Raw genomic sequence first — 20115 nt, 5'->3', positions numbered from 1 at the left:
AGGCCTATCCACTCAAGAACTCCAAATAGAAGCATCTAGCCTGTACTTAATACTTGTGAAAAATAAGCCAGCCCTTTACAGAATTAAAAGGTGGTACATACACAAAAAGTTTATTAAAAGGGTCAAAGAAACAAAACAATGTATCCTCTTGTCACGGAAGCCAGGAATGATAAGCTGTGCCTCAAATTTTACTTCCCGTGGTAAAGCCCAAAAGACGTCAAATGGTGGGATGTCCTGGTTTCTGGCTGAGGGCAGCCCCAGCGGTGGGGATGATGGAGGAGCCAGCTAGGTTGCTGCTTAAAGTAATAAGTGTGGTGCCAGCTGCTGAAGGCAACATGCCCTGTGGAAGCAAGTGTCTGCTTGTGAGGCTCTCCCGGGTGTGGATGATGGTACTGCTGTCATCCATTACAGATGGTACTCTGCCCAAAGTTTCCATAGTCCCAAGTTCATGCCCTTTGGCCAGGGCCAGCTCCCCTCTCTGCCCTAGGCTTCGGTCAGTCTTCAAAGCTGTTAGCGTAGAGGTGAGTATCACTGTCTTGGAAGCTGTCTGCAAAACAGGCCCCACTTTAGAATGCCCCAAACCGCCAGGTGTGCTGGTTGTAGTCGAGGTGGCAAAGGTCACAGCTCCAGGAAGGGAGGAAGAAGTAGCAGAGGAAGCAGCAGCAGCAGTTTGGACAGCTGTGGCTTTCAGAGGGACAGATGCAGCTTCTGCCATGACAGATTTTGTGAGTGCAGACAGTTTCGCATCTGACATCACGTAGAGGGTCTTCATGGGGCTCGTGGTAGTTACTAGATAAGGAGAAGGACAAGGGAGATGGTTCACATGGTGTTAAATACTCAACTCCTATAACTGAGCTCCTGGATTTTGCTGAGCCATCACAGGCATGGATTCCTCAGAGAAACCTCCACAAACTGATAAAGTGATTCTCTAATTCTTACTGTGACCTCTGTTAGCAGCCTTCAAATCAACCAGGCTTCCCAATCTACCCTCTAGCAACTGAGTGTCTTTAGCTTCATAATTTCGGTGAACCTGTAAATATGGCAATGATACAAGGAAAGTCAGGAAAGTTAACGATAAGTAAACTGTCCAGGATTTTTGGCCTTTTCTTAAAAATGCATAAATACACCACAGAATTGCTGATAAAACAATGATTAACGCCAGGCTTCCACTCCACCCTGGTGATGCTGGCTGTGGTTAACGGAAGTTGGAGGGACACTGTTGGGACATTTACACACTAGTCACAACAGATGTAATCTGGGAAGGAGCAGCTGTCAGAAAAGTTGATGTTTGATCCAATGTTTGTAACATAAACCAGAGATTTAAAATCAGAAGAACCTACCCTTTATTCATGGGTGCTATTTAGAATAAGATACATACAATCACTGATGGCTCTAGCAGCATGAAGGGAAAGAAAACCAGGACTATCACTCTTTCTCACCTACAGCCAGTGATACGGCTGAGGATGGCTGAGGATCGGCAGGAAGTCTCTCGGCGCTCTGGGTTTTGCCAAGTTCCAGCTGAGGCAACCGTTTACTGGAAGGAATGGGGCTGGAAGTTGAGCAATTCAGATTCCCAGCTGCATTATCTGCAACCTGAAAAGTGGGACAGGCACCATGAACTGAAATTCTGTTCAAAGAATGCAGTGAGCACAAGGCAAGTCAAAACATCACATCACTCATCACAGCAAGTTATAGTTAGGAGAGGAAAGTACAGATTTTCATTGAATCACCCCGCGGCCATCAAGAACTAGGTCTCTAGATGGATGCCAAAGACCCCTGCCTGATCCTCCGAAGGACGTGCGAGGCAGATCCCTCCCTCCCAGAGTTGCAGATCACCTTGTCACGCACATTACCTGGGGCAGTTGCGGTGGGGGAAGCAGCAGCTGCGTCTGCTCCTCCAACTGGGTCTGGGCAGCCCCCCCTGTGGTCTGGCTGAGTGTGGTGGCTCGACTGGCCTGTCCCCGGAGGGTCACTGTGATGGTGGTTGGGGCCTTTAAGCCTGGCAAAGAGGAGGCAAGAGTTACCGGAGGCCCTGAAATGCACATTCCAGCAGGGAGCTTTTGGGACATGAAGACAATCTGTGTGGAATTTCCCAGCTGGGCCTCAATCACGAACATTGTACCAGTACCTTAGTTTGTCTAGACGGCACTCCGTAAGGCATGCGTTTATTTTAAACCTGCGGGGCGAGTCCATATGGAACAATAAAAGGCGGCAGGTTACCGGGCAAACTTTGCTGGAGCTGGTACTTGTTCAACTCCAACACTTTGGCTACTTCCTTACACAGATTCTTTTCTCAAATTGTTTGTGTCACTGAGACATGTAATCAAGTATCAGCCACCCCAAGAACTTTTCTTTGATCTGCTCATGCAGCTGGAACCTTACCTGTCCCCTGACCAGAGATGTGAGCCAAACCAGGGAGGCTACTTGCAAGTTTTGCCAGCCCCCCATTTGTAAGCAGCTGATGAATAGTGGTGGGCTTCCCACTAGCCGAGGCTCCAAGAGATGATAAAGATGTGGCAACTGGGATCGTTCGAACAATAGTGCTTGCGCTGGTGGTGATGGTACTCAGGCTCTGGAGTGGTGCTGAAGTCTTCAAGGTTGAGTTCTGCAAGGTGGAACGAAGAAAAGGTCACAACAAAACAAAAATCATTTTCCTCTATCCTCTTAGGACACCCAAGAATTTAAATGAAGGAGTGCTTAGTCTGCCACACTCAGGTCTTCAGATCACAATAAGCCATGTATGGGCACCCTGTAAAAAGGAAGAATAAAAACATTCTCCAGAATGCGAAGAGGCGCTCATTCACCTCCATCCTTTGTATAAGCAGAGACTAAATATAACTTTCCTTAATCTCACCTTTTCTTAAGCTTCACACTCAGGTTTCCACTTGGTCAAATCTGCATGGCTGAAATCAGACTCTGCCCATTATTTCATACTTCCATGTTCCATTAAAATGCACATTTTCCACCTACCGAAAGGTGTGCTGATAAATGTTTAAGACCCAGATCTCCCGGCTCCATTGCCACTGCCCAAAGGCCAGCTGCGTGTGAGATGTTGCAGCTTAGCTCTGCTCTCAACTAGCTTACAAAATTCCAGAAAATTTAACAATCGACTGTTGCCCGTTGGCACGAGCCACTATCCTTGGGCTTGTGCTGCCTCTAGTGCCCACCTGTGCCAAGGACCCAGCAGCAGCAACACTGGCTGGGAGAGCAGCGGCCTTCGTGTTGATGTCCTGCAGACTGAAGCTCAGACCTTGGAGAAGGCTGCTGGCTGAAGCTGCCCCTAAAGAGAAACAGGCGACAGAAGCTCCGCATCAGGAAATTCAAGAAGTCCTTTAGTCATGGTCACTCAGAACAGCATGTTGGCCAATTAATTGGGATTATACATCTGAAGCAGCTTCAGACTTGCTCTCAGGTCCCTCTGAAATGGAATCAGAACTTCTTGGATCGGGCCCTGCGTCTGGAAGGTCCACTGCTACCTTTGTTATTGTTTGTTTTAATAGAGGATTTTGTCTCCAAATTTCACTCACTCGGAAGGACCACAAAGAGGATATCGGAGAGGCCGCCTCTTCCCAGTTCCCTGTCCCTCCGGATTTAGCGCCAGAGGCACATCATGGGCCCTGCTAGCCAGAGCGTTTCACTGGGCAGGGCCTGGGAGGAAAGCCTTTTCTGCCGTGGTCCCCACCCTATGGAACATCCTTCCTCTCTGAGGTGGCTCCAACCCTATTGGTCTTCCAGAAGGACCTCAAAACATGGTTTTGTGATAGAGTGTGCTAGATGGTTACATGATGGTTAACTGGAATGCGCTCCCTGAACATTTTCTTCACCATCTTGTTTTTTATCTTTATTTGGATTGTGGTTTTTTTTTTTTTTAAATCTACTTTGATTGTTTTAGTGTGTATGCCATCCAGAGTTGTTACATGAGACAGGGAGTTATATTCATGATATAGTTAGACAGACGGATTAAACACACTTAAAACAAACATAGACATCTGCTCCCTTGTGACTATGCCAGTAACGCCACAGGGGCCAAGCAGTACCCAAATTTGGCTAAAGACAAAGATGCTTTCCTATCACCCTCCTCTGAGGGCTGCTTCTCCCTTACAGAATCACAGCCTGAAGTTACCTGGGAGTGCACCAGCAGATTGGGCCTGCAAGCAAGTGGGGCCACTGGTCACGAGTCTGTTCTGCAGAGCATGGAAAGCACTAGGCGCTGTGTTGCTCGGGATTGTAACTGAGGGTGTGGGACTGACAGAGGAGGGGCTGTCTGTTGCAGGACTTGGCCTAGGAAATGAGAAAGAAAATGCAGTTACCCAAGCTAGAAAGCTGGTCTGAGGCAGCTAAGCTGGGGGTATTACTGTATACACGTGGACTTCCTTGCACAAATGAGCTCTTGGTATAGCCAGCTGTGGAACTGCTTGCACACAAAATATTGTCGACCCCCCCCCCCAGTCTCAGCTTCCTTGCATACGGCTGCTGGAGCACCTGCTAGAGGCATCCTCTCGGTTTCACACCTGCCTTCTCTTGGTGCGGTTGGATTGCAGCATTTCTTCTGATAAATGCCAGTGCAGACACAATTGACACATGACGCATACCTCTCTTGAAAACAGAGTTCTGCTAGGTCAGGCCAATAGCCCATTAATAAGAGGCAGATGCTGTCACCCATCCCCATCACAAATTCCTGCTGGAGCCCAGGCAGATGCTCCCTGATAGCCCACCACCAGGGAAGACAGGCTTTCCAATGGCTGCTCTGTAGCAGGGCTTTTCAACCTTTCTGCAGCTTGTCAGGAGCGCTCAAAGGCTGCCCAACCTGACTCTGGAAGTTCAGGGTTGGAAAGCAGAAGGGCAGAGCCGCATTTGCTGGCCTGGCAGCACCTGCTGGAAAGCCTCCTGCTTCTCTCTCCCCCCCCCCACTGCTACCTCCTTTGGAGCCTCCCTGATCCCGACCGGCCTGCCAGCATAGGTCCACCTGCTTCGTCCTGCAAAGCGGGTCTCACCCAGTGCTCTTGCCTGCCGGCATGGCAGGCCCATCAGGATCAGGAAGGCTCTGAAGGAGGTAGCTGTGGAAGGGGTGTGTGTGTGTGGGGGGGGAAGCAGGCAACTTTCCAGCAGATGCCACCATGCCTGCAAACATGGTGCTGCCCCTCCGCTTTCCAACCCCGAAATTCCAGAGTAAAGATGGGCAGCCTTTGAGCACTCCTGACAAGCTGCAAATCTGAGGTAGCCTCGACTGCTGCCCCCTTCCTTGTCAGGGCGAGGCTGGAGCGCTCGGCCTTTAGTCGGGGCTGCCGGCATGGCGGTGGGCAGGAGCACCGGGGGAGCGCCGCTTTGCAAGACGAAGCCGACGGGCGTACTTGCAAGTCCAGCCCCAGCTATGGCAAGGAGCAGTGACTGTGTCTGGGCCCTGGGGCCGAGGAGAAGGAACCGGAGGGGCGCAGTGGCTGGCCCGCCTTCTGGCCTGCTGGATTCGGGTTTTTCTTTTGATTGTGGGCTAGGCGGCAGGGGCCAGCCCCTCGCTGTCTCCAGGGTGGTCCCAGGCCAAATGTAAACACCCCGTGGGCATGACTATTTTATATCCTCTCCTCTCTCCCCGTCCTCCTTTTGTCTTCGGTGTAGCTGCAACTGACTCCTTTCCCCAGGCTGCACGCAGCTTCCGGCAGCGCCAGTCAGCTGGAGCCTGGCGTGGATCCTGGGCACTCAGCAGAGTCCCGGCAACACCACGGCTCTCCCACAGGCCTGTGCGATGTTGCTGCGGCTTTAGCTCATCCTCACGCTACACTTTCACAGTTTTTTTTACCCGTTTCCTTTTTACAGTCCTTTTCAATCCATCGTACGCATACCACCTGCCAGGTCCAATGTACCACCAGTGGTACGTGTACCACCTGCTGAAAAGCCCCGCTCTATTGGATCTATTCCTTCTGATCTGAAGGTAGCCTAAGGGGCCATCTAGAACAGAGGCTTTTCTCCTCAGTCATCTAAACCAGCAACTTGGGCTGTGTCTGCAGATACTCACATCGAAGTGGCAAGCAATCCTGTCACCTCCTTTGTACCGGCCATCGTCTGCCCCAAAGTCACAGCAACAGGCTTTCCTGCAGCTACTGTAAAATGAAAATATAGATGAAGAAGAATCAGGTAATCCTAACATACAAAATCAGCTTCATTCTAACATGTTCAAAGATTGAGGAAAAAAACCCTACATTCATCTTGCAGTTCATAAGCTGTCATGACTTTGAAAAAGACGCAAAACACCACAACACCTTGCTGCTTACTTAGCAGGTGCCAAAGAATTTAATCATCATGCTTCAGCTTTTACAATATGCAAGAAAACAAATGAAGCTCCATCCCTGCCTTCATAAATGAAATACAGCAGCTCTACTACTATCTCTTTTTCCAGATTCCTTCTCTGCCCAAACACCTCTTCTCAGCAGTCAGTCATTCACAGCAGGACTTATCTTAATCTGTTTTACTTTGCCAGCATTCTCCTAAAATATTTATAAAATACACAGGAACAGAAATGAGTTAAAATTATATATTTATTGCAGTTTTGGATACAAATCAAAAAATTGTCTTGCTCATTCCTCCTGTCCACGTATGGTAAGAGGGAATTCTTGTTTGGTTCAAGTTTACTTCTGTATTTCATTATTTTCTGTAAAGAGAAATAAAGTTTGGATAATTACATTTTTTTTTTATAAAGAAGCTGAGACTTTCAAAGCTGATCTTCAATGACCAAATACAAATTAGTTATTTGTACGGTAAAAAATCTACTGTTGAATTAATCAAAGGCAGATTTTCAAAAGTATAATATTGTACAGCTTTGGAAGTCTCCAGGCCCCAATGTGCTGCGGTCGGTTTATTCAGTCCTGCTCCACATGAAGGGCTGTTGTAGAAGGGTGGACATGACTCCAAAGACTTAACCTCACTCAGAAGGACCCTTCACTCTGCAATTGCTCCTGCTGTCGACACGGCCGTTTCTGCCAGAGGCTGCATTCATCCACGTCGGTGGCCTCAGATATCAACTGCTCATCCAGCGACCTGCAGCTATTCCCCACACTGGGGCCAGCAGAACTCACAAGAGACACATCTACAAGGAAGTTCTTTCACAATGATTGTGGTTATGAAGTCCCGCCAATACTTGTGGGCTCCTTTCAAATGTATTATTAGTACCATTTAATTAGTGCTTTTCAACAATTAGAAGGGAATTTATCAAAACTACTGCTAAGGCAGATAAGCTGGGAAGTCTCTAAACATTTGTCAGTTTGGAGAAGACAACTGAGGTCTGAAAAACGGTTTGATAACCCAGCGGGGTCCCCAGCCTTTCTGGCTTCGTGAGGGGGGGGAGGAAATAGTTCCGTGAGAGTGGCAGGTCTGCACATTTGTGTGCGCAGCTCCATTTGCACCTGTGAGTGGCAGCCACTCGTGCATGCAAATGGAACTGCGCGTGTGCGCTTGCGTGCCACTTAGGTAACCTGGTTCTGAATGGACTACGGGCCAGTACCAGGCCATAGCCCAGGGGCTGAAGACCCCTGTGGTAACCACACCCAAAAGCAAGATATGCAAAAAACGCTGACTAAAACAAAAGACTTTTCCAATGGGAAATACTGAGAGAGTCCATGGAAGTGCTTGCCTTTCTAAAGAGAATACAAGGCTGGCGTGTTACCTTTGGGAAGCCATGGACAAGGACACAGTTGAAAGTTAACTAGATAACCCTCAGAATTTTTTAAAAACCCAGGCAGATTCCATGAAGTTTTATTCTGCTCTCCATCAATCACCTTCACTACATGATGAAATGCAACTCACAAAAAACAAACATTTCACCATACAAATCATGGAGAGGATAACAGATTCAGCAGTATCTGCCAGAATCAGGCAAGAGTCTTTTCTGAGTCATGTCCTGCTTCTCATCAATCAAAACTCACAAAAACCTTCAGTTTTGCAACAGCTATGCCACGTGTTCCTTTGTCTTCGTAATGAGTTATACAGTTACACTTATGCTTTACAAACACATTCACAAAATCAAAACCACAGCTAAGAAATGTCACAAACTATAATACTAAACATTTTTTAGAACAAGCTCACCACCAAGGAGGATTTCAGGAGATTCCTATTCCCTGTTCCCTCCAGCCCCCAGATTAAACCTGCTTTGCTCACAGTTGACCAGAATGAAGGAAAACCTGGGATACCGGGGGCTCCACTTTATCTTCTGCACTGCCCACCTCCAGATACGTATAAGTGGCTCCTGTTCTCAGGACTCACTTTCTGGTGGTCCATCCAAGGATGCGCCATTTCCGGAGCCAGCAGCTTCTCCATGAGAGACGATGGTCACCTTAATTTTGGCTCGCTTGGAAGATTTGTTGCCATGAGTGGGGCTGGAGGCCTGATGTCTCTTTAGTTGCTTCCGGAGCTCTTCTTTCTCCCCTGCATCTGGGAACAGCTCTGGAGGGAGAATGACACAGGGGAAGTAGTCAGCCTGCCTGCGCCTGGGTCCCCCCACTGGGGGCACCATCGGCCTTCTATATGCTGCTTGCACGAGGAAGCGCCAGGACTCCTCATCTCTGCCTTCAGAATCTCTCTGCCGTTTTTACTGCGGAAATCAGTTACATGAACCACAGATGTCTGGCAGGTGCTCTATTCTAACGAAGGGTGGAGACAAAGTCCACAGACACACAGAGAGGTTTGTAATGAGTGCATCAGGTCCCACCACAGACCCCCAGAGCCTTGAGCACTGGATTTCAACTAGCTCATACTCAGAGCCCAACCCTGAGCTATTTCAGCACAACAAGATGTCTAGGATTCTTTCTTCTAACCTTCTTCGATGTCTTACCTTCAAAGCCCAGCACAAGTGTTTCGTACTATACACAAAGGGAAGACACATTCCAAACCTCTAATCAAAGCTCTTTCCCGGGTAGATCGAACAAACTGGATGGACACAGGATGACTGGATGCTTCTGGAAATCAATCTAGCCAGAACCAACATCATTCTGTGCCATTTCAGAGCATCCCACCACTTTCTCAGGTGTGAGTTGCACTGAACTCAGTTATTTGTTCTTCAGTAGACCTGGTTTGGAGTGTGTCATTATGGCCCTGCATCTCATACTAATGGAATCTAGAGCAGGGGTGTCAAACTGCCGGCCCACCGGCCGGATGCATCACGCCCAGGCCATGCCCAGCCCGACTCCCCAAAGGCAAAAAACATCACGATACGTTGTGTGACGTGGCAAGTTGGACAGCCCTGATCTAGAGGCTTGAACAAGTTTACATGTTGTATTTGTGAATGACCGGCGTTTAAAACAAAACAAACGCTTGGACAGATATCCATCTAAGACTAAGACAAACATTCTGACACACCAGGGTACTAATGAGAAAAAGAGGCAATGAATTATAGGTAATCCTTGATTTATGACCATAACTGAGCCTGGAACTATGGCTGTTTTAAGCAAGTCATCGTGTGACTGCACCCAATTTTACAACCGTTTTGGAAGTGATTGTTAAACAAATATAGTGGTTCTTAAGTGAGTGCCATCATTGTGAAGCAAACATGGCGTAGTTAAACAAACCCATGTTTTGGCAAAAGAAACCCACCACAAATCCTGGTCATGTGACTGAGAAACTGCAAAAGCCATAAATGCAGGCTGGTTGCCAAGCACCCAAGATGTGATCACCTGACCATGGGGGGGGGGAGCAGCAGTCAGAAGGTCAAAACTGGGTTGTAAACAGCTCTGAGATGGTCTTCAACTTCAAATAGTCACACTTAGTGACTGGGAGTAACTTAAGGACTCCCTGTTTGTAACTCATGGGTTCCCCACTCAGGAGGGGTTCCATGTCTCTCATCCCTTTAATTCTGATTAATCAAAGTTTCCCCCTCTTGTTCAGCATGCCACCTCACTGATTCTGCTTATTCTTGAAGTCTTCTTCTTCTTCACTAACATTTATAAATTAGAACAGAATAAAAACTGTATTGTCGCTTAAATGTACACTAATCAGCATACATTAAAATGAAATTTCATTGCACTCAGCTCTCAAAAAAAAAAGATCCTTAAAAAATACCATGTTCAGAAAAAAGCAGAGCAGCAGGACAGGCCCAGCTGTACCCCACAACAGCCAGGGAAGGAAATGAATGGGGAGCAGCTGCTCGTTCCAGGCTCAGTGAGAGTGGCACTTGCTTAGGCCAAGACCCCAAAGGGGCCTTTGGCTCTGCCTACCGTTTTGTCACCTGGCCTCTGCTCCCAAGCTGTCACTGGGATCCCCCTGGAGAAGGAAGCCCCATCGTGAAGGATGCCTGCAGACCAAAGCAGGAACTCGATGGAAGCCATTTGGAGATGGCCCATCTGCAGCACCACAACAGGGGCCTGGTCTTACCTTGGGCTTGCTTGGGCATCACGGCTCCTTCCATTCGCTGCACAGACTTTTTCAGCAACTGGCTGGCACCAACCTGGCTGGACTTTTGAAGAGAAGACACTGCCATTTTAGCCTTGGGACTGGAGGCAGGGCTGCTGGAGACACTGGAAAATTCCTAGGAAAAGAGAGCTTCCAGTTTATGAGATGGGCAGCACATGGAAAAGATTAATGCTCACCAACCCGCCCCCTCTGTCCGTCTCCTAGCCTTGCTCATCCAATCACATCCCACAGAGGAGCAATATTGAAGCGCAGCAGCGCTCAAAGGCAGCTTGATGATCTAGCCAGATGATGGACCTACCGGGAAAAGGTCGATATTTGACACGCTATTGTCTTCCGTGCATAGACATAGACATTTTTGCTTTTCCAGCTACAAGTTTCATTATTGCACATAATAAGGCTTGACCAGATTTTTCATTTTCATGCTACCATGCAACCTGCAACGTACTCAGAATAGGATCCTCCCCAAGTAAAAGCTACAGAAAAACAATCCTGCTAGATCAAATTCCAAATTTACTGAATTCCAGCTGCAGCCGATTGGATGCCTCTGCTTCAGGAACACCTGAACGCTTGGAGAACCTTGCAAGATAAAAACTAAGATCACCAGAAAAAGGAATTCCCTATACTAACTACCTTCTATCCTGCATGTGCTCTGTGCTTGTTTCCCCTCATCAATTCCCTCACCTCTGAGCCAGAAGGTGAAGCCGGAATTCTGGCTGCTGGAGAGGCTGGCCGGCTGTTTCTGTCTGGCAGGTCAAAGGACAGATCCCGCCTAGCTGCATCCCGGGCTGTTTTCTTCTTTCTCTCCATGTCCAGGTCCCGAGGATCAGAGCCTGCGTGGCTGTCTGCTCGAGTAAGCACTCCTGTCAGAAAGTCAGCTATTTCATCCTGCAAAGGGAAGAAGCGGCCTCATCTTTTCACAAATCATAAAGTAGAGAGGTGATTCTGCAAAGCCAGCCAATCAGTGAGATCACATTGCTAATCAAAGGTGTCCCCAAGAGAATAGACAGTCCTGAGTCCCAGAAGAAGAAAAGCCTCATCAACCTGATGGGGGATAAAGTTCAAGCAATGAGTGACCTCACACTAGCAGAGAAGAGGAAGCTACTCACCTGAATGCACCTGTCCACCATGCTTTGAGTCAAGCCTTCTGATTTCTTTTTGGCTTTGCTTATCCTATTAAAAAAAAAAAACCAGCTTGTCAACATCCAGAGGATATTTCACTTCCTTTTCCTTATCTTCATGTCAGCCCTTCAAGGTAGACCAAGTCATGAAAAAGACAACACAAGGAGGGCTCCACCATATAACGTCTTGAAAGCCTGACAGAGTTGCCCCCTCCCTCCTTCCTTCTTATAACAAAGACCATCAAGGGGTGGGGCAGTCTTGAGTTTCCTCTTTGTCCCTTCCTCTTGTTCCTGGTTAAGCTTTGCCACATTTCTTCTTCAAAGCTATCTACTCTCCATCATCCCTCCTTGCTTCTTGGAACTTTTCACCATCAGAAAGCCAATAGCAGGGGACAACTCAGACAGATAACAGCCATTCCCCTCAACTTGGGCAGGTGATTTTTACCTGGATGTGCACAGATCCATGTGCACCACAAATAACTAGAAAAGCTATTGATTTTTCAAACAAATTGACATTGCAGAACCTTATTATTTATAAAATTTATTGGCCGGCCATCTTACCATAGCGTAACTCTGGGTGGCTTACAGTCACATATACAGTTAAAACATAAAAGTTAAAATCAGACATTAAAACCAAGGACATGTAGGGAGAGTGGGGGGGGGAGGGAGGTGAGCTCTGTTCCTCCTTATTCTGCAAAATTTATGACATTCAAGTAAGGCCAGAGACATTAAGCAGACCACGGAGTCTTCTTGAGTAGGGTACCTTCTGTGCCTGTCACTCACTAATAAGCTACAGGCAGAATCTATAATCAGCGTTTTCTCACAGTATCAGAAAAAAGGATGCTGTGATTTGCTCCGGCTCACACACCTGAGGCTATCATCAGCCCCTCCAACCACCACCAGGCTGTTTTCAGCTCGAAGCTTCTCCCGAAAATCTTCCATGGCTTCAGTGTTGCACTGGAGAGCGTTCTGACCAATCACAAAGAGAACTGGCGCCTTCATATCCAGAAGAGGGTCATCAACATCCTGCTCCCCAAAACAAAATGTCCAGAGGTTGTTATAGTAGAAAGCATTTCACAGTAAATATGAGATAGGCTATAATTCTCTCGGTGAAGGCAAAAGGAGAAAGGGAGGGTTAGGTGGCACGATTCACGCAGTGGGCATGAGTTTGGGCAGACTCAGGGAGACAATGGAGAACCGGGGGGGGGGCATGGCATGCTGCAGTCCACGGGGCCGCAAAGAGTCAGACAACAACAAATAATTTTCTTAGTATTTGTCTTATAAAAGAAGGAAGACAACCTGCAGAACACTTTAGTACAAAGCTGGTAATGTAAGCACAACGAAATAAAATAGCAAAAGAAAGAATGCGTTTAAAAACAGAAATTAAAAATGTTCTTCCCGGCCCCCATTTCATTCTTACCCCTCTGGGTCCATCTATTGTTAACAGAGGGAATCCAAGACACACAACTGCGGTGACATCTTCCATCACAGAAACCTGGGTGGGGAAAGAAAAGGGGCTGCAGATCCAAAAGCTCTAGGCCGGATGAGGCCAGCAAAACCATCTTGGTTCCTGCAACCAAATACATTGGTTTTGCCTCTGTAGGAAACAGAGAGCAAATTCAAGGCTCACCCTGGGAAAGCTCAGACAGGGCCTTGGGATCACTCGGGGGCCGGGGTACGTGTCCTAAGCTCACCTATAGACTATGGACTGGTTTGGTCTGCCAGGTACATCCTGTGCCACTTGGGGGAAGAGGCAATGGCTCTGGCAGCTGGAGAGAATCCACTTCTGCAGTTAACAAAATGTCTAAATGCTCCCATCCCGTTGCCATTTTATATCACAACAGCTGTAGGGCAACCAGAGGAAAAGCAGTGACAAGTAGTCCTTGGCTGTATCGCCATTTGTTCCACAACCTTTCAAAGTGCTGAAGTCAGTGGGGAAGCTGGCAGGGAAGGCTGCAGGTTGCTGGAGCGAGTCCCCCCCCCCCCCCGCGACTCTCCTCCAGCTCCCTGGGCTTGTGCTGCACCAGCCCCTCCTGCTCCCTCCCCCACCCAGCAGCAGCCTGCCTGCCTGCCTGCGGACCTGGGATTTACAACTTTCTGCAGCTTCCCCACTGACTTTGGTTGTGGGAAGCTGGCAGAAGGTTCCCTCACCTAATGACCATGGAATTTAGTTAACGACAGCAATCCTAGCTGCTCTCATAAATTGAGGACTATCTGTATCAGCTACATTCTTGGTCTGATGTGCTTTAAAATGCATCAGTCAGAATAATCACTTGCATCATGAAGTCTTTGGGGCAGCATGCAAGGCCATTTTTTCCGATGATCAGATAACATTATGGTTAATATTACCGTGCCCGAGTAATTCAGCAACATTTTCCAGGAGGGCCTCTGTTCCAACTCCTAATATTTAAGTCGGGACAGAGCAACCAGCCTAGGAACAGAAGGAGAGGTAGTAAAGAGACTTACATGGCAGGCGAGCAGAGCTCCCGTGTTCCATCCAATCAGGATGACTGGCTTATGAGAGAAATGATTGTGGATCTGGTGGGAGGGAGAGAGAAGCCAAGCCGAACCATTGACCGTCTTTGTAACTAGAACTAGCAGCTTATTTTGAACTAACGAATGAAGAAGGGCCAAGGGGGTCGATCTGGGCTCACAGAAGACAGGATGCCCAACTCACCTCCAGCACTTTGCCTCTCACGGTACCAATCATATGTTCCAGGCACTGCAACACCCCCACTCCGCTGCCGTTGTTCATTAAGTGGGTAGCAACTGGGATCACCTGGTAGCCCAAAAGAAGAAACAACAATCAGACTCAAGCACCAATGTTCCACTGTCACAAGGCCCTAAAGATGTGACTGTGTTATTGTAATTATTCATTAAATTTGCATGCTGCCCATCTCTCTACAAGAGTCCTTGAGCCTGACACCTGAAGTCCTGGTTGGAGCAAGTGCAATAGCTGTACTATCGGTTGTTTCTGTTGTTTTTTGAATCTCACCTGCCAATTGTTTATTTTGTACTTTCTGGTGTTTTCTACTGTCTTTTTTCTAAAAGAGTCACCTGCCTGCGATGGGTGGACAAATACATTGAATAAAATAAATATGTAGTACCCAGGTGTTCTTCAAGGGCAGACTCATGTAAGGTGAACTGCAATAGTCCAAACGCATGAATGACTGCAATCAGGGTTTTCTGGTTTAGGTATGAGAAAAACTGACACCCAAGGTGAAGTTGTGCCAAGGTCATCTTGGCCACAGCTGCCACCTGCTAGGCCAGCTTCACACTTCTGGGTTTCTGATGCTCTCTGCCTCCTGCAAATTAGATCAGGCCGGAAGATGGAACGTATGTGAGCGGAAGAAAAAGGAGAGCATCCCAGCAGGACGGAGGAGAAAAGCTGCACGGGCATCCAGCACAAAACAGGCAGGGTTGCGCCGTTATTTCGCTGCTGGAGGTAAAGGACAGGCTGACTGACTCTTGCTTCACTTTCACACCTCCGGGTAGCAGATGAATTGGGGAAGGGAGGAGGTGGGGGGAAGGCAAGAGGCCCTCTCGCAGTCTCACCTGCAAACCCAGCGGCGGCTTTCTTTCTTTCCCTCCCTCCCTCCCTCCCTCCCACCCAACACTTGCCAATGGAGGTCTATGCCTAACTGAAAACTCAGCTTCAGGGCGCCAAAACGATACAAACCTTTCCCAGACACGAGAGTTGTGACTGCCAGAATCGATGCCGCCGAGAAGTGGGGAACATGGAATTGGAGGGTCCAGATGATGCCAGTAAGATGAGGGGAGAACCGGGTAATTTGCTCTGGAAAAAAACCACAGGTTCAAAAGGCCCTGTGGCTAACGCATCAGCTGTTCCAGCTCAGACACTGCTCTAGGGGTTAAATTTTTAAGCCTAATTACAGTGGTCTGCTGGGAGAAAAATTTTTCAAGCATTAAATTGATGCTGTTCTGCAGGGAAGCCTTTGCTCTATGAGTAGTGGAATCAAGAGGAATTACTGCTATCTCCTGACTGAGTGGATGCAGACAACCATCTCTCTAGTGGCTTTCTGCCTCCTTCAATCCCAATTCATGTTAACCTCTGCAGAATTTTCTTTCCAGAGCCAGCCTCTCTTGCTCCCGTAGATTAACTCTCTCATTTGTCCCCTGGGGACCAATTATGGACACAGCAGAAGAGAGCCTTCTAGAACAACAGTGTTAGAGAGTCCGGTGCTTCTGCTGACCACCAGTCTGGCCCAAAGGAAAAAGAGCAGGCCAAAGGGGTGTAAAGCTGCCAGAGAAGGTTTCAGAATATTTTAACCTGTCTCTGTTTTTAAGAATATCAAGGAACCGATTCTTGTTTGGTTTGTATACTTGACTACGTGAGAGCACTTGTGTAGACAGGATGGTTCATATTGTCACTAGCTGTTTATTAATAACAACGTAACTTAGAGCCCTCCTTTTCTTAAGGACATTACTGGTGCACTTACTGGTTTGTTATGTGAAAGGACGCCAATGGCTGGATCCCAGGGCCTCTTCAGCAAGAGGGACAAGGCCTCGGCACCTGCCGCGCCCGTCTTTGCAGTTGAAGATAACAGCATCCGGTCAATCAGGGAGGGAATCTGAAACCCAGCAACAATGCAGGCTGTGGAAGCCCAGATTTTTTTCTGAACCACCTACTTTTTACTTTGCTGGCACACATCATCCTCTCCTTATTTTTAAGCACCCTTCTTATGCTCCGCCAAATGAAAAAAGAACCCACCTCTCTTGGAATGAACAAGATCATTCTCTGGAACATACATTTCAAACCATTTTTCATCTACTCTTATGAGGACATCAATTCCTCTTTTGGGGTATTTTGTTTACACTTAACACCCTCCCATTGGTGCCTTCTCCTCATCAATCAATTCCACCTCTATGTTACAATGCAAAACATGCCACTGGCACTTTGGGTTCTACTGTCAAAACGAGAGGATTTCCTTTACAGAGGAAACCCTAGAATAAAAGGCACGGAAAAACCAGCCACTCGCCCACTTCTCAACACTTTGCACCCATCACCTTTCCCTTGAGAGTCTGCAGAGCATCCAGATACGCAGCCAGCATTGGCAAACTGAGCGTTTCTACCAAAGTTGAGTGGAGCCACTGGATCAGCTTGGTCTCCCAACTGATGCTTGCCAAAGCCTGTCGGACCCGCCGAGCACATTTGTCCACCGCTATTCTTCGAAGCACTGGCTCATTGCAAGCCTTGTGAAAAGCAACCAAGAAAAATCCTCATTAAGTTATGGTATCACAGCATTTCAAGCTTAGTGGTAAACAGAACCATCCAGATTCAACTGGATAAAATATAGGAGTAAACAAAATATGGATACACTTCATATTCTGAGCAGCTACAAGCACAGAACTTAGGGAAGACGGGGAAAATTAGCAAGAGCCAGGAGATTCTTACCCCTTCATTAGCTAACCGGGCCAGTCGGTCAGACTGCAAGGCTTTGAAGATCTTATTAAACAGCTTGTTTTGGGCCATTGTCCAGCCAGATCTGTAAAGGAAAGATTCCATTATGAAGTCCTGCTCCTGTAGAAATCAGGACTGCATTAGAAGTCTCTAACTCATGCTTATATCAGACTAACAGAAAATCTACTGCCCTTGTTTTTGGAAGCAAAGACAAGGAAACAGCAAGCTTACACCTTCAAATACTCAACGTTTGCTGTGCATCTAAATGTGGAGAATTATGGTTTATTTAAACCTGGAGTGACTTCTACTGCCTTGAGGCATTGCTGGCACCTTGAGAAAGTGATCGCAATGCTCCCATTGACCTATCCCAACTAGATGATAGGACTGGGCCTACCAAGTGGGAGGGCAGCTCCAAGTGTCAGTTCCTAAAGCAGCAGCATCCTCTTCACAGCACATGTGGGTTTGTGCACGGACACACCCATCCCGGAGGAAGCCCACAGCCAGGCACGTCGTGGCAATGAAGAATTTTCCATTTAAATATTAGAAGTACATTTAAAGTATTTTTCTCCAGAGTAGCACAGCTACATTAAATTGTACTGATTCATTTAATACATTAATATCCCACATTTCTTCTGTCATGGAAGAAACTGTAAGGGCTGCAGTTGGTAAGGCAGGAACTAGCAATTCCCAGGTTACTGAGAACACATTTTCCAGGTTCAAGGCTTCTTACTTCTAGTCGAAGTAAAAGATTGTGGTGTTTCCTCTGATGGGAAAAGTGGGAGGAAGAGACTACAATTTTAATCCGGGAGTAAACATTTACAACAAGCGTTTCTGCATTCTGTAGGAGACAGATCTCATGACTTCATGACTCTTGTACTGGCCTCTAATACAGAGGTCCCCAACCTTTTGGGCACCAGGGACCGGTTACATGGAGAGAGATATTTCCGTGCACCGGAGGGTGTATGGTTTTGTGTGCTGCCTGAATCTCGTGGATGGGGCTTTGCTTGTTTGTGCGGCCCGGTACCGGTCCACGGACCGGGGGTTGGGGACCCCTGCTCTAATGAAAAAAATTGTCTAGCCATATCATAGTTGTGAGGCTTCTGCTATAACCCCATTCCTGAATATGTGTATTCCCAGTCTGAGGATACACTGTCATGGCTGGCATGAAGTTTTACAAACTCAAATCTGATCCTAAGGCATTGACTGCTTTAAAGGTCAAACTGCTAGAGCAGTTTGATAAACACATCACTGCAAGAGGGAAGGTTCTGGCAGAAGAGGCATGCTGTGGACAAGGAATTCCAGCTGGGGGAGGGGGTTTGCAGAAGCGCTTTTTCTGCCATGATTCTTTCTCCCCCCCCCCCCCCCGGAATCATGCCCCTCAAGATGAGGCCTGCTCCACCTTCTGGGTCTTCTGAAAAAGCCATTAAAAGTGGTTTTGCTGATTGGCATGGGACCCCAATGGGCGTTACTTTGCTGGAGGCAGTTAGCGGATCCACCCTCACCCCATTGTATTCTGGTTCCTAACATCCAAGTTCTGTTAATTGTAGTATTTGTTTGAATGTTTTGTATTTTTTTTATGATGTCGAAAGCTGTCCAGAGTTGTCTAATAGTGAGATGGGCTGCATACAAATTTAATAAATAAATAAGAATCAGAGTGAGATAATAAATACAAAATGCTTGGTCTTTGTGATGACATCCAGAGACTACAGTGCCGACCTAGGCTTATATGTTCCAAAAGAACCAGGCCGGTCTCTCTTGGCAATTTTCTTCCATCCCTGGTACATTTCCAAGCTGAATGCCACCACCTCATCTATTCAAAGGGAAACTGTCTGTGGTTTTGGGAACTACCTTTTGATAGACTCTTCCTACTGCTAGTTTTTCATTTGCTGCCTAGGATAAAAGTGTTCTGATCAAACCTTCCTGCCTCTTTGGCCTATGCTGAGTAAGTCTCAATCTTCCATCATTCATATATGTTCATTCACATAAATATATGGAATAAAACTACACCTTATCAGTTTAGCATGATTTTATACGATGAGTGGAGTTATACTTACCATACACTGTCATTATAATAAAACACGAATCATCAACATGATTCGCATAGTTCAGAGTATAATCTGAGATGACAAGAAGAATCTTTTGAAATTCAAAATAAATTTATGAACTCTAATATTATATATCCCCAAATTACACTCAGGATCAGAAACAGCAGCATCAAGGTAGAGATAACATCAGCAGTTGTAATGATTTTCTTCTCTGATTCCTGCCACTCATTTTTATACCTGTTCATATGTTCCTCCCAGTCATCAGGTGGAGGAGGTGTATCAGTATCTGTACGGGCAAAAATCACATGGCGTTCACACTCATTCATCACAGTTCGGGCTTTCTGGTTGTCATAGAGGGGCACGGGTGTTGGTGTAACTGTTTCTATGTCAATAGGAACATCTGCCTCTCTGAAAAGAGATATTGCAGTTTTAAGACAAAGAGCATTTTGTAATCATCTGTTCCTCTTTAAGGGCTTATGAGCTTGAAGGAAATCATCACACAAGCAATACATACAGTACTCAAAATAACATGGGCCCAATAAGTATGGTCTAATCAAGTATTGGTTTCATAAATGTTCAAGTCAACATGGAAGGCAAAGAAAGAAAGAAAGAGACAACTCACGCAGTGCTGTTATCCTGATGTCGTCTGGGAGTCACAAATAGCAGGCGTGTGGGACGAGCATTACTGGCATCGGGGTGGGCACTCCATGGCTTGGCATAGCTGTGGTCCAGGAAGACCAAGTCTAGTTCCCTCTCATGGACCGACAGCTGAAAAAGCAAAGAGGTCCCCATCCTCCGTGCTGAGGTTTGAAAATCACGCTCATTCCCTCGATAAGACATGTTTCACTCTGTGTTTAGCAATGGCACAACCTGCTCTCGAAGCTGCACATCATTCTGTCTGGAAGGGAAGGAGAACGAATGAGCGAGCAGCCTGAAAAAACACAAGCCAGGGCTGTGTTCCCTGTGGCCCTGGCTTGTGTTTATTTATTCATTTATTCATTAATCACTGACCACTACGATTCTGAAGTACTCTATGCAATTTCAAGATAAAATGTACAATGAAACAGATTGTAAAATATAAATTTTTAAAAATAGCATACAATTAGTAACAAAGCCAAACTATAATCCAACCAGAGGG

At 46.9% G+C, this 20115-nt stretch overlaps 1 protein-coding gene across 1 annotated transcript; it reads right to left on the bottom strand.

Annotated features, from left to right (window-relative positions):
• Positions 1–83: 83 nt before the first annotated feature.
• Positions 84–19866, bottom strand: KANSL3 (KAT8 regulatory NSL complex subunit 3). Its single transcript, XM_029283173.1, has 22 exons — positions 19600–19866; positions 19215–19385; positions 16927–17017; positions 16539–16724; positions 15971–16102; positions 15190–15306; positions 14188–14289; positions 13977–14048; positions 12931–13005; positions 12379–12536; positions 11499–11562; positions 11074–11277; positions 10354–10507; positions 8251–8430; positions 8133–8135; positions 6011–6095; positions 4124–4281; positions 3168–3280; positions 2383–2605; positions 1854–1999; positions 1440–1593; positions 84–789 (listed from the first exon to the last, which is right to left on the bottom strand). Exons 1-22 carry the CDS (start codon positions 19815–19817, stop codon positions 218–220), a joined length of 3378 nt encoding a protein of 1125 aa, XP_029139006.1. The 5' UTR covers positions 19818–19866; the 3' UTR covers positions 84–217.
• Positions 19867–20115: the final 249 nt, after the last annotated feature.

The sequence above is a fragment of the Protobothrops mucrosquamatus genome, unplaced genomic scaffold (genome assembly GCF_001527695.2).
Source record: "Protobothrops mucrosquamatus isolate PMUCROS unplaced genomic scaffold, P.Mucros_1.0 scaffold31, whole genome shotgun sequence".
Classification (NCBI taxonomy): domain Eukaryota; kingdom Metazoa; phylum Chordata; class Lepidosauria; order Squamata; family Viperidae; genus Protobothrops; species Protobothrops mucrosquamatus.
The sequence above is the reverse complement of the archived record's forward strand: the minus strand, read 5'-3'. Positions and strand labels throughout refer to the sequence as shown.

Coding starts and splice junctions, on each gene's coding strand:
- KANSL3 (XM_029283173.1), bottom strand. CDS start 19,817: ATGTCTTATCGAGGGAATGAGCGTGATTTTCAAACCTCAGCACGGAGG. Junction 19,386..19,599: donor CATCAGGATAACAGCACTGC/GTGAGTTGTCTC, acceptor ATCTCTTTTCAG/AGAGGCAGATGTTCCTATTG. Junction 11,278..11,498: donor TGGTGGACAGGTGCATTCAG/GTGAGTAGCTTC, acceptor TTCCCTTTGCAG/GATGAAATAGCTGACTTTCT.